This window comes from Hordeum vulgare, chromosome 1H (assembly GCF_904849725.1).
Source record: "Hordeum vulgare subsp. vulgare chromosome 1H, MorexV3_pseudomolecules_assembly, whole genome shotgun sequence".
NCBI lineage: Eukaryota > Viridiplantae > Streptophyta > Magnoliopsida > Poales > Poaceae > Hordeum > Hordeum vulgare.
This window is the reverse complement of record NC_058518.1, coordinates 498,028,699-498,046,851: the sequence shown is the minus strand read 5'-3', so window position 1 is coordinate 498,046,851 and position 18,153 is coordinate 498,028,699. Positions and strand designations below refer to the sequence as shown.

The window sequence follows — 18,153 nt, the reverse complement described above, 5'->3', positions numbered from 1 at the left end:
GACTTTCAAGAATATTCAAAGAATTTATGAAGATGATGCATATACTCAAGAAGAGGCGTTGTACAAGGGGGAGTGTTAAGAATAGATTAGTTGCTTATTAATTAAGCTGATTAGGATTAAGTTAATTCTTAGATAGGTTACTTAGTCCTCAAGCAACCATGCACTTCCTTGACTCTCAAGGAAACTATGTAATAACTTGGCCCTTAAGTAACTTCAAGTTACTTGACTCCCAAGCAACATGTGTACTTCCGCCCGGGTATAAATACCCCATTGCTATCATCAATAAAGACTAATGAATCATCTTTCATTCATCTCTCTCGTTCTTTACTTTCTACTTTAAAGAAATTAAACTCGGCATTGATAGCTGACAGAGCAAGCAAAAATTCGTACCCTGTTTTGAATACAAGAAAAGAAGAAGTGAAATTAACCGCTTACCATAATTAGGGCTCTTGTTGACACTGCACCCCAAAATTTTGCGCTTCACATCAACGAGGATGTCGCCAACAGGATCTTCACCCTTCCCCTGGAATTCCTTCTCACTGTGAGATGGCGACTCGAGGAGCAAGTTCCTTGGCAATCCAGAATCCTTGCAAACGGAGACAGAAGTACTTGGGTCAAACACAATAATGTAATACCATGGGTAATGATATTCAGATCAACCATGAAAACAAGAAAATGGTCAGAAATCTGTAGCATAATTCATTAACCAACAGCGGTGGCGGCAGAAATAAATGTCTCCATCGATACTTTGCCCTTAGATAGGTTTTTCTCCCTGCAGTTAACTGCCCCAATCAAGTGCTGTGGTGCAGTGTGTGTTGATGCCCCAATACACTATAATTCTTCGTGATTTGGTACTTCTTGTACGGATATGATGGTTGTCTTATTTATAAAGCGGGACAAAAGCCAATTTGAAAGAGCACTATTATAAGATGCTCTATTTTTCTAGTTCTGATGTATGTAAACGCATTTTAATGTGTTTGTTCACATATTTTATTATGCATATAGTCTATATTTAAATATATAAACATCTTATATTTATGAACAGATGGAGTATGATATTAGTTGCGCGCGAAATATTATGCTGGGTGGCTCACCATCCAAGCAATCTAGGTAGGATTAACATGGTTTGACGACTGTTTAGGAGTCAACGGTGGTTTTGCTAAGAAAAGGAGGCAATTTGTGTTTGGTCCACGTATCATCGCTGGCGCCATGACTCTTGTCCTTTGATATATGCATATGATATATGTAGAAATCAGAGGGTTTTATTTTTTTTTACGTTAGGAGATTAGAGGTTAAACCCTCTAATTTGCTCATCTGAAAAAGCAGTTTAATTTGAGTTGTACAGTAGTATATAACACACAGCTGTGTTGCAGATAATCAAAGCTCCTATGTTTTCGAACAGATGTCCTTATATATTTATAGGGGTTGCACGATAGCTGAATCATCCACGGTTGAGTCAGAAGAGATGATTTCCTCGACGGGAGCGCTGTGGTTCAGGGCCCTTCTCGCCATAGGCCTCCATGCCGTTTTTGCCTCCGCGGCAACCTTCGTCATGTGGCTGTATCGCTCTTTCGTCCGACCAGCAAGGGATCTGGGCCGGCGCTATGGCGCGTGGGCAGTGGTCACCGGCGCCACGGACGGCATAGGTCGGGCCATGGCCCTCGAGCTTGCGCGCCAGGGCCTGCATCTGGTGTTGATCGGGCGGAATCCCGTGAAGCTCTCCCTTGTCGTCGACGAGGTCCAGAAGGCTGCCCCTTCCTGCAAGGTTAGAAGAGTGGTGTTCGACCTCGCCGGGGACGCGCCGAAAATGTCTAGCGGTGTGGCGAGGGTGGCCGCGGCTGTGGAGGGGCTGAACGTGGGGATCCTGGTGAACAACGCCGGCGCGACGTACCCAGGCGCGGCCTACTTCCACGAGGTGGAGACTCGGGTCTGGGAGGAGGTGGTGCGGGTGAACGTAGAGGCGGCCACGCGGATCGCTGGCGTCGTCGTGCCCGCGATGGCGATGCAACGGAGGGGCGCCGTCGTCAACGTAGGGTCCGGATCGTCGGTGGTGCTGCCGGCGTTCCCGCTATACGCTGTGTACGCAGCAAGCAAGGCGTAAGTAATCCATATTCTTTGTCATAACTAATTATATATCCTCTATTCTTAAATAGCTACAATTCACTACCTAATTTTTCTCGTCATGCAACAATGCCACGTCATCAAGGCATGCATGGAGTGATAAATTACTTTTTTCATTAATCTCTTCACGCAAATCATACCACCTCATGCATGCCTTTTTTTCCCATAAAATTAAGTCATGTACTCCCTCTGTTTCAAAATATAAGTCTTTTAAGCGATTTCACTAAAGGTCTACATACGGAGCAAAATGATTAAATCTATACTTTAAAATATGTCTATATACATCCATATGTAGTTCACTAGTGAAATCTCTACAGAGACTTATATTTAGGAACGGAGGGAGTAAGACACTTCTATATATTTTAGCTACAACTCACTACCTAATTTCCTCGTCATGCAACAATATCACGTCATCAAGCCATGCATGGAGTGATAAATTACTTCATGCAAATCATACCACCTCATGCATGCCTTTTTTTCCCATGGAATTAAGTCATGCATCATGTACCTATGCCATGTCACCCTGCATGAAAAGAAATTCACTGCGACATGCAACTATGCATGTGAAAACTGTTACGTACCCCCCGCAAAAAAAAAAAAAAAACTGTTACGTACACTCTTACAGCATGCAGTACAGTACCAAATAATATGTACTAACGTTTCATCAAGTTGAGTAGTTAAATCAATGCATGTGTGCGGCTTGGTGAAACCATGAGTCGACTCCTATGGAGCAGCTCGACAGCAACTTCTTGGTTTCAACTGCCGAATAAGACAGGAAACTTGTACTGTTGCACCGTCCTTTTAAATGTTGATGGTTCTATCTACGTCGTACCCTAGGTACTGTTGTAGCGTGTGCTTACACTTGGATAAGAGTTTGTGCACCGCCGGATTTCAACGACTGAAACATGGTGATTGAGACGTGGCCTGTCAATCTATAATAATCACCAATCCTTTGGGGGGTTCTTTTAGACAAAAAACAATCCTTAAGCGTAGAAACGGCCGGTTTGGACTCAGTTTTCGCGACAACGTGCGAGCTATCAAGTATACGTACATTACATTAATGCATGCGTGTGATGTGCTGCAACCTATATATGAGTCGACTCTTATCCAGCCGCTCGATGACAACTTATTTCAAATCCAAAAGAAGACATGTAACATGTACTGTTGCGCCACCCTTTTAATTAATCGTCAATAGTTCTACGTCGTACTCTGCTGGTTTGGCGTGTGGTTATACTTGGATAAGAGTTTCTGCACCGTCCAATTTCAACAGGGCTACAGAAACACAGTGATTAACATGGCCCATCAGTCTATAATCACCAATATATACTTAGGGTTTTTTATCTTAGAGAAAAAAACTTCATTATTTTTTATATAACCTACCACTCTGATCAAGTGGTGAAAAAACCAATCCTTACGTGTAGAATTACTGGTGGACGTTGTGTGGTGCACATGTGCATAAGGATAGAGCCAAGACGTAGACGGACGATTTTGGAAGTGTGGGCCATCTTTTCGGCATATTGTTTGGCTCTACCTGGCCCTGTTGCTGTTTGGCTTAGCACTCGCTAAACATAGCAAGTATACTATAGTTATTAGTTTGTCCTTTTGAAAATACTTGTCATAAGAATGAATGTATCTAGATATATTTTAATTTTAGATACATCCATTTTTATATATTTGTGCGACAAGTAAATCCAAATGGAAGAAGTATTATTTTCACATAAAAGATGGTCATAAATTTTTGGCGGATGCGCCGATACACCGATAGGGTCATAGCTATAATGTATATCGCTTTAGTGCATGACTTTCGGTTTAAAGCAAAAAATAATGCTGGCCCATGTTTTCGCAAGTAAATATTTGAGAATTCTAAAACTAGTAAAAACAAATAAATTGTAGGATTTTATTAATATAATTTGTTAACCAACAGAATTGGTATAACTTTTTTGACATGCTACAACTATAACTAGTCAACTTCTGGCATCAAACAAAACATACCCAACGGGTAACAGCTATAGCATCCAATACGTATGTAGGATTATATGTTCACCATCAAAATAGATGATACCTTGTTGGTATTTACGTGACTTGTAATTTGATCTTTATGATACGAACGAGACACGGATTATCATGCAAAAACAAACTAGATGATACCCCTTTGTTGCCACCGGAGTCTGTTGCAATAAGTTTCAATAAAATTTGGTTTGTGAAACACGAACGTTTGAATTAATAATATACTCTCTCTCCATCTCAGTGTAAGTGTCTCAGGCTTCGTACAATTTTGTACTAGAGCTAGTACAAAATTCGAACACTTATTTTAGAGTGGAGGGAGTATGAAATAAAATTTAAAATACATATTATATATTGTACATTTGAAAAAATATTTATGAGTATAATTATCATAATATAATGGAATTCTTAAATATTAATTATTGTATATTTAAAAAATATTTATGGCTATAGGTACCATAATATAATAAAAACCTTTTCCACACATGTGGCGGTAAGTCTTTGATGATGTAGCATGTGTGGTGCGATGCGATGTGTCATGCATGTCGAGATAAATATAATAGTGGTTATAAACTAATAATGAAAATCAATCTTAATAATAATGAAAATCAATCTCAGGTATGCTGAGCTGACCTTTGATGATGCGGTAACATAGTATTGTGCTTGTTGACGCATCAACAACTTAAATACTCACTCAGTCCGGAAATACTGATATTGTACGTGCATATTTGCATCTTTCTTGCAGTCCAAAAATTACAATAAGATGTGCAGGGGCTTAGAACTTAGCATAACTCTCTCAGCGCTACAGGAAGACAAGAAAAATTCAATATAAAAATTCATAGAGCAGCATTTCTAACTTTTTCTCCATATTGTCAGCTATATCGATCAATTTTCTCGAAGTCTAAGCATTGAATACAAACAATATGAAGTGGATTTGCAGTGCCAGGTACTCTATTGTATTTTCATACTGCTACTTTTCTTGTATGATATTAGCTTTTGCCTTGTGGCTATGTCTTTCAGGTTTATAGTTCAGAATAGGTTTTATTTTGGCTTATTTTTAGCAATTTATTTTTATCTATTGCTAGGAATGGTTTGTCAATTTAGAAACTCACATGGATTTTCGCATATTTGACCTTACTTCAGTATTATGAATTCAGAATCCACATATGACAGATAGTCATCTTACATACGTCTTTGTATGTTATTTACTTCCTGTTTTGTACCTCTAGAAAAGAATCAGCTAAGGCCAGCAACGCATATTATGTTGTTGAAAATAAATACTGAATTTAGAAAACAGGTGGAACCACAAGTATGTGCTAAATGAAACATTCTGGAAATTTAAATATGTTTTGGGTGAGTATTCTGAACAATTATTATTATTCTTTAAAAGGAGAGTCACCGCCGGCCTCTGCATCAGAATGATGCACGCGGCCATATTATTAGGCATGAGATCCAAAAAAGGGTATGTGTATCAGTACAAGCTCCCAAGAAGAGCCAAAATAAAATGATAAAGAAAATTGCCACAACCCATGAAAATAGGCCAATATGACTAAACATGTACCTTATTATTGGACCGTCATCCAAATTGGTTGTAAGTATCTCGTGCTACTATTTTAAACGGTTGCACGTAATAGTCATAACTTCATTGGCATCCAGATGACTAAGTAACGATCACGTATGAATGCAAATAATGACTCTGAATATAACTTGTAGAAATATTACTTTCTATGTATTTAAATAATTGTAGTTCGGGAGGACTAGTTCTTCCCAACTTCAATTCTTTAGGTACGAAAGGAGTATAAATGTTTGTATGTTCAAAGTCTTCTGCAGTTTCATATACTCCAAAGTAATGCTTATACTCTAGTCGTTTAGCCTTTTTTGAAGATTCCTAGTCCTCCTGGAGTACTTTACTGAGATTGTTCAAAAAATAGTGTTGAACTGTTTTGTAGCAATTATATATATATCTTGTCCGGTCTGCGGTGCAGATTCCGTTGTACGTGGCCACCAAGATGTCCCCAGTTGGCGACTCGTTGTTCGTACCATCGCCGGAGGAGTACGCCACATCCGCTGTTCGGTGCATAGGTTATGAGTCAAGATGTGTCCCCTACTGGCGCCACTCGATCCAGTGTTTTTTCGCGTCTTTGCTACCAGATTTTGCTCTTAATGCTTGGCGTCTCCGAGTTGGCATCCGGAAGAGACGGGAGATGAAAGCTCTACTGGGAAAGAATGACAGCTAAACTGCCCTTGGTTTGCCAAGAAATAAATATATACACAAACTTACGTCACCTGGATAGTAAATAAATCTACTCACTACTAGGAAAAAGGTTTTTAACGATGGTATATCTGGTCGTTAAAAGTCGCATAGTGATTGTCGTGGGTATAAGCCTGACAGTAGATATGTAGGGTATGAATGAGATGGGCAGAGTCCTAGCTACGGCGAGGTTGTATGAGTTCAGGCCCCTCTGCGGTGGAGGTAACAGCCCTACGTTTCAGTGTTCTCGAAGCTTGTTGTCGAGTGGAATATGGGATACAGTGATTTGCTAACCCATCTACCAGTGGGGGAGGGTGGCTTATATAGAGTGCGCTGCCCTCCACAACGGTTCCAGTACAGGGGTGGAGTAGTGGCGATTGAATGTGTACGTTACAGGTAACGTACGCCCTAAATGCTAATAAATGCACCCGGAAATGTACGACCGTTTCCCTCCAGGGGGGTTACGATGTACCGAGTGGTATACAGTCGGTTGACTCGATATGCTCCGAATGCTAGTCGCCGACTGGAGGACCGAGGGTATGTTACCGACTGGACGACAGGGATTCTTTAATTCAGTCGGAGTTGACTAAGGGTCATGTCCTCTGCGAGGGGTAGTCCCTGGGTAGGACCTACATGGCAGGCCTATGACCCTACCCTAGGACTATAACCCCATCATTAGTCCCCGAATGGATTGGGTTGGAACGACGAAGCGATGTTTGAAGTTGGATCCGACTGGAACAGATTCGGCTTGGGCGTTGCTTGCCTCGGTCCATTTCGACTTTTCTGATCGACGATCCGAGTGAAAGTACTCGCGAAACAGACTGTCGGGAGCCGAGTGCTTAGGCGGCATCTTCTGACGCGACCGGTCAACTCACAGCGGCGGATTTTCCGGGATTCTCAAATTTCGGTTTCCGCGCGCTCAGCGGGGATGACGCCAGCGCGCTCGAGTAGTGCCTGACGCCTCGATTCTCGCGCCTTCAACCTCTCCACTAATATCGCAGCGGTGGGTCGAGGGGATAAGGTTTCGGGGCCACCTGCTAGCGACCCAGTCGAAACCCTATTTAAATCTCGGCGGCGAGGCTTCTCCGTTACGCTCGCCGAATCCCTTGCTCTCGCCTGCTCCGCCCTTCTCGCCACCCCTAGCGCTCCTATACTCCTCCCTTCTCCTTCCTTCCGAGGGCTCGCAGCTGCCGCCATGACCAAGGGCCAGACCAGCAAGATGGAGGCGAGGAAGAAGAAAGGGAAGACGGCGGCGCCTGCTCAGCGGCGGCAGCGGCCGCTGCCGGTGGGATGGATCCAGGGCGACTTCCTCCCCTCCACGGTGACGGAGGGGGATCTGCTGCAGCTGGTGGATCACGGGATGATCGTGCACAAGTCCTGGAGGCTGCCGGCGGAGAACGAGGTCGAGCCGGCGCCTCGGGAGGGGGAGCGTGTCCTGCTGCTCAGCCATGTCTACCGAGGTTTTTCTTTGCCCCCGCATCCTTTCTTCAAGGTCATCATGAATCACTTCGGGGCCCAACTTCACCATTTTCCTCTGAATGTCGTCGCCCATCTTTCTGCCTTTATAGTTTTGTGCGAATGTTTCATCGGCTGCCCTCCCCATTGGGGTTTGTTCAAACACATCTTTTCCGTCAGATCCCAAACCATCAAACGACTTAGCCAGTCGGATGATAAGACGCATCTCCTCCAGCTCTGCGGGGGCTTAGCTTTCCAGAAAAAGAGTCGGAGTAGCTATCCTGCTCTTCAGTTAAGTGAGTCGGTCAGGAACTGGCAGTCGACGTGGTTCTACTGCCAGGATATCGCCTGTCCGAATGCGTCGACTGGGTTGCCTCCTTTTAGTTTAGATCGGCCCGCCCCGCCTAAGCAGCTCGCGCTCTCGAAGGCGGAGAAGAACGACATCCAGCCCTTGGTAGAGGCACTCGTGGACGTCGTCAGGAGGGGGGTAACCGGCATAGACTTGTTGGAGGTATTCCTTGGTCGGCGGATCCAGCCTTTGCAGGCTCGCGACCATGCCATGTGGCATTACACGGGGCCTGAAGACTCCACTCGGACCAACGTGGTGGGCGTGACTGAGGAGAGGGTGACCTCGTGGGTGCTCCAAATCACGGGCCCCTGCGAGAATCCCAAAGGATCTCGGCGAGTGAAGCCTTACAGCGCGGATCATGCTCCACCGAATCAGGTGAGTGACACTTGTCGAGTGCTCTAAACTGTCTTAATTCTTGTCGTTTGTCTATATCTCTGTGTGATGTCTGATGTTGCCGACTGAAATTTATGCAGGCGTGGACCAACTGGTTCTCCCCCATCTCGAATGGGAATCCGACGGAGGAAGAGGAGGAAGGCAGCCAGGAGGGTAGCGTGGAGAGCGCCGAGTACGTCTCCGACAGCGGGGAATCGGAGGAGGAGACCAGCGAGGAGGAGGAAGAAGACGAAGAGCAGGACTCGCCACCTCCGCAACCAGAGCATCGGACCAAGCGCCGACACGAGCCTGCCGTCCCCTCGGCTCCTCCCGCGTCTTCGAGTGCTCCGCCTACCGCCCCGGTGGTCCCGAGTGTTCGAAGCACTAAGAGGACCAGGGATGCCGCCACTGAGCCTGCGGGGCAGTCTTCTAAGGCGGCCAAGCCGAGTGGGCCTAAGCCTCGGAAGGCTCTGCCGCGAATGAGGGTTGCTGTCCCTGTCACCTCCACGTAAGTGTATCCAGCTTTCAATTCTTTCTGATATCCGAGTGAACTTATGTTTACTGGCCGAATGGATTTCACTCGACAGGGTCGCTACTTCTGTCACCTCTCCGGCGCGTCAGGAAGACGATCCCATGGACACGGACAACGTCGTCTCGTCCCAGCCAGGTGCGTTGTAGGGACGTCGAGTATTTTATACTATCGCGTCTCGAATTTTATCATAGGTCCTACTTCTTTCTTTTTCTGAGACCTCGTGTCATTCGGCCTGTCAGAGGCGATTTGCCTGGACGAGGGCGACCAGGGGAGAGCCGACCCAGCTGTGGAGCCTGTTCTTGAGGCTGCTCCTCATGCTGCCACTCTCGCTGCCGACGTGCTGCCGACTGAGGCGCTGCCACAGACTGAACCAGTGCTGGTGGATGAGGAGCCGACTAGGGCTGACCTTGGGATGCCTCAGGAACCTCCGACGATTCCAGGCTCGTCGAATGCTGAATTCAGCATCCAGCGTCTTCCGGAGGAGCAGGTGGGAGCGGCCAAGGGGGCTATGGTGCACGCGGAGCTGATGGCTGGAGAAGCCAAGAGGGCCTACGACTCCGTTGCGGCCTTGTACCAGCGGAGCTTGGAGCTGCGGGATGATATCCGAGTAAGTGGTCTAGTAAGTATTTACTTTTCTCCTGTAACCCACTGGGTGTTCTTGAATAGCAGTTGTCGTTTGCAATGGGTTCACTCTGAGTGAACCCAGTGGGTGTAGTCCCCGAGACTTCTGTCGAGTGCTTGCACCGACAGTTGTCTTTATACATATTGTCTTTACTTTGGTTGTGTCTGTAAATAGTATGACTGAGTACGAGTAGTTGTTGCAGTCGGAGTGCACTTACTGTAAGAGTCCCCGAGAGTAAGTTGTACTGAGGTCGGGTAGTATTGGCCTCGGAGGCGTAGGTGATAACGTGCATCTCAATAGGGCGGGCCTGCTTTAGCTGCATGCCAGTGGGGTCACTCTCAGTGAACCCACTGGGTGTAGTCCCCGAGACCGCTGTCGACTGCTTGCGTCGGCAGGGGTCTGAAGAACTTAGACTTTTAACTGTTGAACTTTCTGATTGTCTCTTGGTGCTTGGTGGCAGAAAACTTGTGAAATGGGAACGGCCTATGAGGCTCTCAGAGCGGAGAGGAACCAGTTCGCTGGTGAGCTTGATGCAGCTATGCTCGCAATGGCCGGCATGAAGGATGCTTTGGAGGGACGAGAGAAGTCCTTGGAGGAGGTTCGTGAAGCTAACAAGGTGTTGACTAAGGAAGTGGAAAAAATGAAGAAACAGAGGACTGCTCTCACGAATCAGATGGCCGTCCTGAATAGACGATGCATAGCTCAGGAGAAGTATGTCAACAACTGGGCTGGGCAGATGATGACGCGTCTGGCTGGTAAGTCTTATGTTTTGCCGAGTGCTTGTACTGTGTGCGTGACACTCGGCGTTTATTGTATGCTTGTCCTTTTGTTGCAGATTTTTGCGTTGATGTTGAAGGTGAAGCGGCGGACGTGGAGCGGTCCATTCGCGACAACGTGCCACTCGGCGAGGACGCCAATCGGGATCTGCTCTGGGCGCATATCCGCATAGGCAAAGTGGGTCCTTTCATCGGTCGACTGAGAGAGGTCGTCGGCCGAATTGACAAGGAACTTTGGCCAGAAGATGAGTCGCGGCAGGAGATGGAGAGCCTGATGGCACGACTGGAGGAGATTCCGAACCGAGTGCAATCGTGGAAGAAATCGGCAGCGCGTTGCGGTGCAGATGTTGCTCTGTCCTTGGTCCGAGTCCATTGCAAGGAGGTACGTGAGGAGAAGCTGAAGACACTGAAGGTCGCCAACACGAAGAAGCTTCGATTCGAAGACTTCATGGGGACGTTCCTTGAGAGTGCTACCCGCATCGCCGACGGAATCGACTTGGACACCTTCGTGGAGCCCTCCAGTCCTGGCGCCGGCCCAGCTGACGCGTAAGAAAACTTTATCCTCGGTATGTCGAGTGTTTATCTGTAAGGTACTTTGGCCACTTCTGTTGGCCATCACATTCTTAAATCGGTGCGGGTAAGCTTGATCCGCACCGAGTTAACTATCTTTGCGAGAATTTTGGAATCCGAATCAAAGCGTTTACTCTTGTGTTTGAATGTTGTTTCGAGTGCGACGTTTAGTGCACACTCGGAAGAAGTGATTACTTGGGTGACCCTGGATCACAGCAAAGTCCCCGAGTGTGACATTTAGTACACACTCGGAGGAAGTTAGAACTTAGGTGATTCTTGGTCACAGCTAAATCCCGGAGTGTGACGCTTAGTGTACACTCGGAGGGAGTTATTACTTAGGTGATTCTTGATCACAGCTAAGTCCCCGAGTGTGACGCTTAGTGTACACTCGGAGGGAGTTATTACTTAGGTGATTCTTGATCACAGCTAAGTCCCCGAGTGCGATGCTTAGTGCGCACTCGGAGAAAGTTATTACTTAGGTGATTCTTGATCACAGCTAAGTCCCCGAGTGCGACGTTTAGTGCCCACTCGGAGGAAGTTATTACTTAGGTGATTCTTGATCACAGCTAAGTCCCCGAGTGTGACGTTTAGTGTACACTCGGAGAAAGTTATTACTTAGGTGATTCTTGATCACAGCTAAGTCCCCGAGTGCGACGTTTAGTGCACAGTCGGAGGAAGTTAGAACTTAGGCGATTCAGGATCGCAGCTAAGTCCCCGAGTGGGACGTTTAGTACACACTCGGAGAAAGTTAGAACTTAGGTGATTCTTGATCACAGCTAAGTCTCCGAGTGCGACGGTTAGTGTACACTCGGAGGAAGTTATTACTTAGGCGATTCTGGATCGCAGCTAAGCCCTCGAGTGCGACGCTTAGTGCACGCTCGGAGAAAGTTATTACTTAGACGATTCAGGATCGCAGCTAAGTCTCCGAGTGTGACGTTTCGTACACACTCGGAGGAAGTTAGAACTTAGGCGATGCAGGATCGCAGCTAAGTCTTCGAGTGTAACGTTTAGTACACACTCGGAGGAAGTTAGAACTTAGGCGATTCAGGATCGCAGCTAAGTCCCCGAGTGTGACGTTTAGTCCACACTCGAAGGAAGTTAGAACTTAGGCGATTCTGGATCGCAACTAAGTTTTGTGTGTGTGTGTGTGTGACCGGAGTCAGCAACCGCGGAAGAATTCCGAATCTGCAAGAACTGAATCTGCTTTATATTATTTTATCAGTATTTGTTCTTTACACTGCTTCACTCGACGATCACGTGTAGAAGCGCTTGAGGAGGTCTCCGTTCCATGCACACGGCTCATCTGTCTCCCTCTGGATGTTGTAGAGTCTGTATGCTCCGTTGTTTAGCACCTTGGAGATGATGAAAGGTCCTTCCCTGGCCGGAGCCAACTTGTGGGGTCTTTGCTGATCCACTCGGAGCACTAAGTCGCCTGCTTGGAATGTGCGACTTCTGACGTGACGCGCATGAAAGCGTCGCAGATCTTGCTGATAAATGGTTGAACGAGTTAGTGCCATCTGGCGCTCCTCCTCTAGAAGATCGACTCCATCTTGCCTTGCTTGTTCTGCTTCAGCTTCAGAGAAGAGTTCGACTCGTGGAGCATTATGAAGCAAGTCACTCGGGAGGACCGCTTCTGCTCCATAGACGAGGAAGAACGGTGATCGCCCCGTTGATCTGTTCGGAGTGGTGCGGAGACCCCAAAGCACTAAAGGTAACTCGGTGACCCATGCGCCAGCGGCGTGTCCCACCTCTCGTAGGAGTCGGGGTTTCAAACCTTGAAGAATAAGCCCATTCGCCCGCTCAGCTTGTCCATTGGACTGAGGGTGTGCTACGGAAGAAAAATCCACTCGGATACCTTGGCTTGCACAGAAACCTTTGAACCCGTCCGAGTCAAAGTTTGTCCCGTTGTCCGTGATTATGCTGTGAGGTACACCGAATCTGGAGATAATGTCCCTGATAAACTTGACGGCTGTTGAGGCGTCGAGTTTCTTGATGGGCTTGGTTTCGATTCATTTCGTCAACTTGTCGACTACCACCAACAGATGGGTGTATCCCCCTTGGCCTATCTTGAATGGTTCGACTGTATCTAAACCCCAAACTGCAAACGGCCACACTAGAGGGATTGTCTTCAACGCAGATGTTGGCTTGTGGGACTTGGTGGAGTAGAACTGACAGCCTTCACATCGGTCGACCATATCTTTAGCCATCTCGTTTGCCTGCAGCCAAAAGAAACCGGCTCTGAACGCCTTGGCAACGATTGCTCTCGAAGAAGCGTGATGACCGGAGGTTCCCGAGTGAATATCCTCCAGGATCAGTTGCCCCTCCTCTGGGGAGACGCATCGTTGAAGAACGCCTGAGACGCTTTCTTTGTACAATTGGCCGTCGATGACAGTGAATGACTTCGACCTGCGGACTATTTTCCTGGCTTGGACTTCGTCTTCTGGAAGTTCTTGCCTCAGGATATATGCAATGATCGGCACAGTCCAATCGGGAATGACAGCCAGAATCTCCATGACCAGATCAACCACAACACGTACATCGACTTCAGTCGGATCTGTTGTGCTCTTGGGTTGTACTGGTTCCTCTGTGAAAGGATCTTCTTTGACTGAGGGAAGGTGGAGGTGCTCGAGGCAGACGTCACTCGGGACTGGTCTCCGAGTGGATCCGAGTTTTGCCAACTCATCAGCTGCTTGGTTCTTCAGTCTCGGAACATGGTGGACCTCTTGACCTTCAAACTTCTTCTCCAGCTTCCTCACTGCATTGCAGTATGTGGTCATGGTGGGGTTCCTGACGTCCCACTCTTTCATCACTTGATTGACCACCAAATCCGAATCGTCGTAGACCATCAAGCGACGGACGCCGAGTGAGATGGCCATGCGCAATCCGTAGAGGAGAGCTTCATACTCTGCCTCGTTGTTGGAGGAATCGAAGTGTATTTGTAGCACGTACTTGAGCTTGTCGCCCTTTGGTGATACGATCACAACGCCAGCGCCGGAGCCATTCAACATCTTGGACCCATCGAAGAACATTGTCCAATGAGCCGAGCAGATGTGGGTCGGTTGCTGTTGCTCTACCCATTCTGCTATAAAGTCAGCCAGAGCTTGAGACTTAATAGCTTTCTTGGCCTCGAACTTGATGTCGCAGTACAGCATCTCCATTGCCCACTTCGCCACTCGGCCTGACGCATCTCGATTGTGGAGAATTTCCGACAACGGAGCATCAGAAACGACAGATACCGAGTGGTCTTGGAAATAATGGGCCACCTTCTTCGCAGTCATGTAAATCCCGTAGATAAGTTTTTGATAATGGGGATACCTCTGCTTGGAAGGAGTCAGGACTTCGGAGACGTAGTACACTGGCCGCTGAACTTTGTATGCTTTGCCTTCTTCTTCTCGTTCGACTGTAAGAACAGTACTGACGACTTGATTTGTAGCCGCGATATACAGAAGAAGGGGCTCTTTACTGAGCGGAGCAGTAAGAACCGGCTGGGTGGAAAGTAGGACTTTGAGGTCGTCGAATGCGACTTGGGCTTCGTCTGTCCACTCGAAAGTATCTGATTTCTTCATGAGTCGGTACAGAGGAAGTGCTTTCTCGCCGAGTCGACTGATGAACCTGCTCAAAGCCGCTAGGCAACCTGTGAGCCGTTGAACATCGTGTATTCTGACCGGCCTCTCCATTCGGACGATGGTCCCGATCTTTTCGGGGTTGACATCGATCCCTCGCTCGGAAACGAAGAAACCGAGTAACTTTCCGCTGGGAACACCGAATGAACATTTGGCTGGGTTGAGCTTGATATCGTACCTACGAAGGTTGGCGAATGTTTCTGCCAAGTCAGTCAGCAGGTCGGAACCTTCGCGTGACTTGACTACGATATCATCCATACATGCCTCCACATTCCAACCGATCTGGTCGAGGAGACATTTTTGGATCATGCGCATAAAGGTAGCTCCTGCATTCTTCAGACCGAAGGGCATAGTGATGTAGCAGAAGCACACGAATGGGGTGATGAAGGCTGTTTTTAACTCATCAGGACCATACAGACGGATCTGATGATAGCCCGAGTAGGCATCAAGAAATGACAGACGCTCGCAACCCGCAGTCGTATCGACAATTTGATCTATGCGGGGGAGCGGAAAATGGTCTTTCAGGCAGACCTTATTGAGATGCTTGAAGTCGATGCACATTCGGAGGGACTTGTCCTTCTTGGGCACCATGACAACATTGGCGAGCCACTCGGAGTGGTGAACTTCGCGAATGAAGTTGGCTGCTAGCAGTTTGGCCACCTCTTCCCCGATTGCCTTCCTCTTGTGCGCGGCGGACTGGCGCAGGCGCTCTCGGACGGACCGAGCGGCAGGATCCACGTGCAGTCGGTGCTCAGCCAACTCCCTGGGTACACCTGGCATGTCAGAGGGTTTCCATGCGAAGATGTCCCAGTTCTCACGGAGGAATTGGGTGAGATCGACTTCCTATTTAGGATCGAGGGTGGTGGAGATGTTCGTCGGTGCAGCAGAGTCGTCCGTCGGGTGGATGCTGACCTTCTTCGTCTCTCCTGCCGACTGGAACGCAGATTCAGAAGCTGGCTTCTTCGAGCGCATCAGGTCGGCGGGGTCGACTGTTTTCTTGTACTCGTCGAGCTCGAGGACGGCCATCTGCTGGTCAGCGATTCTTGAACCTTGTTGTAGGCACTCTTCGGCTCGCTGTCGATTGCCCGTGACGGTAATCACACCCTTCGGACCTGGCATCTTCAGCTTCAGGTATACGTAACATGGACGGGCCATGAAACGCGCATACGCTGGGCGACCCAGAATTGCGTGATAAGCGCTCTGGAAATCGACCACTTCGAACGTCAGCTTCTCCTTGTGGAAGTTCTTGTCGGAGCCGAAAACAACGTCCAACGCGATCTGGCCGAGTGACTTGGCCTTCCGTCCAGGGACGACTCCGTGGAACTGCATGCTGCTCTCGCTGAGTTTGGACATCGGAATGCCCATCCCCTTGAGTGTGTCGGCGTACATGATGTTCAAGCCGCTACCGCCATCCATGAGGACTTTGCGCAGTCGGACTCCTTCCACTACCGGGTCGACGACCAGAGCCTGTCTTCCCGGGGTGGGTACATGTGCTGGATGATCCGACTGGTCGAAAGTGATCGCAGTCTGAGACCATTTAAGGAACTTAGGACTGGTTGGAGTGGCCATGTTAACCTCCCTGTTCACCAGCTTCAGCCGACTCTTGCTTTCGATGTCAGCAAAAATCATGAGGGTTGCATGGACTTGGGGGAATGGATCCTCCTTATCCTCCTCATCTTGTTCAGGGTCCTTCTCACTTGGTTGCCCCTCGCTGAAACCCTGGATCAGGAGACGACACTGTCGAGTGGTATGCTTCGCATATATGGGGTTGCCCTCTTCGTCCATCTTCGTGTGAACCGGACAAGGCTGGTCCAGGATGGGATTGTTGAACTGCTTCTTCTTGGGGGTAAACTGCGCCTTCCCTTTGCCCTTGAACTTGGCATTGGTCACGGCTGCAGCTTCTGCTTGCGGAGTGGACGGAGCTTTATTCTTCTGTTTCCGAGTGTTACTCCCGTCTCCATCACCGACTGTCTTGTGCTTGCCGCTCCGGATGCGGTCCTCTTCTTCGCCATTTGCATAGCAAGCCGCTATCTCCATCATCTTGCTCATGGAGATGTCGCCTGTTCGACCGAACTTTAGGTACAGCTCTCTGTACCGCACGCCTGCCTTGAAGGCGCAGACTGTTTGATGCTCGGTGACGTTCTCCACCGTGTGGTAGAGAGTTGTCCAACGCTGGATGAAGTCGCGCAGGGACTCATTCGGCTTCTGGACGCAGTGCTGGAGCTCCACGAGGCCTGCAGGGCGCTTGCACGTCCCTTCGAAGGTCCTGATGAACACTCGGGCCAGATCCGCCCAACTGTAAATGCTCGAGGGGGCCAACTGGTTCAGCCACGCTCGCGCCGAGCCGTCGAGCATCAGAGGGAGGTGCTTCATGGCGACATGGTCGTCCCCTCCTCCGATCTGGACTGCCACTCGGTAGTCATCCAACCATGTTTCCGGCTTGGACTCTCCTGTAAACTTACTGATTCCCGCTGCGAATCGGAAGTTGGGCGGGATGTCAGCCGAGCGGATGGCTCGACTAAAACACTCGGGACCGGACACGATGGCCCTGCTTCCACTTGGACAGTCCATATCGTGACCATCACGGTGGGCTCGACCTCTGTCAACTCTTCGCTGGGCGATACGTCCTCTTGCGTCGGGTCTTGGGTCGTAAGTGTCGCCGACTGAACGCCGATCATCATGATGTCGGGACCCATAGGGCCCACCCCGCGGAGGGGTGTGTGAGCGGCGGCGATCTTCATGAATCATGGAACGGCTGCCTCCCCTGTGGCGCTGATGGGAACCAGGGTTGTGAACCGACCGATGCGTATTCGCGTGGACGGAACTATTATAGATCCGGTTGTGCGACTGGGAGACCGCTGAATTCTGATGCTGCGTCGTGTGCAACAGGGCTCAGATCTGCTCGATCCCCCTTCCTGCCTCTGAATCAGTCGGCTGGAGGGAATCGGCTATCTTGGCAGCCGCAGCCAAGTTGAGGAGGGGCGTGCGGAACAACTCCACGTTGCTCCGCCGAGTGTGTCGACTGGCTGAACGGCGAGGTGGACGGCGCGCACCGGATGCTTCACCGACCTCGCGCTCGCTTCGGCCAGCTTGACGGGGATCTTCATGGGAGTTGGCCATGTGAACTTCTGCTGCAGGCCCGCGACCCGCGTACTCGGAAGGAAACTCAGTCGGAACTGAGCCCGAGCGCTGGGAACGCGGGGCAACCACAACAGACTCCAGAACTGCCACTTGAGAAGACGCGATCTGGCACGCCTGGGCGTGCTGCACCCAACGCTGGAGACGCGAACGGCGGGACCGCTTGTTGCGGCGCATGACGGAGGTGCAGGTCGACAACGGAGCCGATTGTTGGAGAAGAAGAATGCCGCGGGCGCTGGCACGGAAGTGCGTAGCCCCACGACGGGGAAGCGCCTCGACATCGAGAGGAGCTTCCCGAAGCCACGCCGAATCATCGACGATGAAGGAGAGAGTGCCGAAG

At 49.0% G+C, this 18,153-nt stretch overlaps 1 protein-coding gene across 1 annotated transcript; it reads left to right on the top strand.

Annotated features, from left to right (window-relative positions):
• The first annotated feature begins 1,402 nt into the window (after positions 1-1,402).
• Positions 1,403-6,362, top strand: LOC123402095 (very-long-chain 3-oxoacyl-CoA reductase-like protein At1g24470). Its single transcript, XM_045095975.1, has 3 exons — positions 1,403-2,097; positions 5,002-5,071; positions 6,111-6,362. The coding sequence occupies exons 1-3, from the start codon at positions 1,403-1,405 to the stop codon at positions 6,360-6,362; spliced, it is 1,017 nt and encodes a 338-aa protein (XP_044951910.1).
• The last annotated feature ends 11,791 nt before the right edge of the window (positions 6,363-18,153 follow it).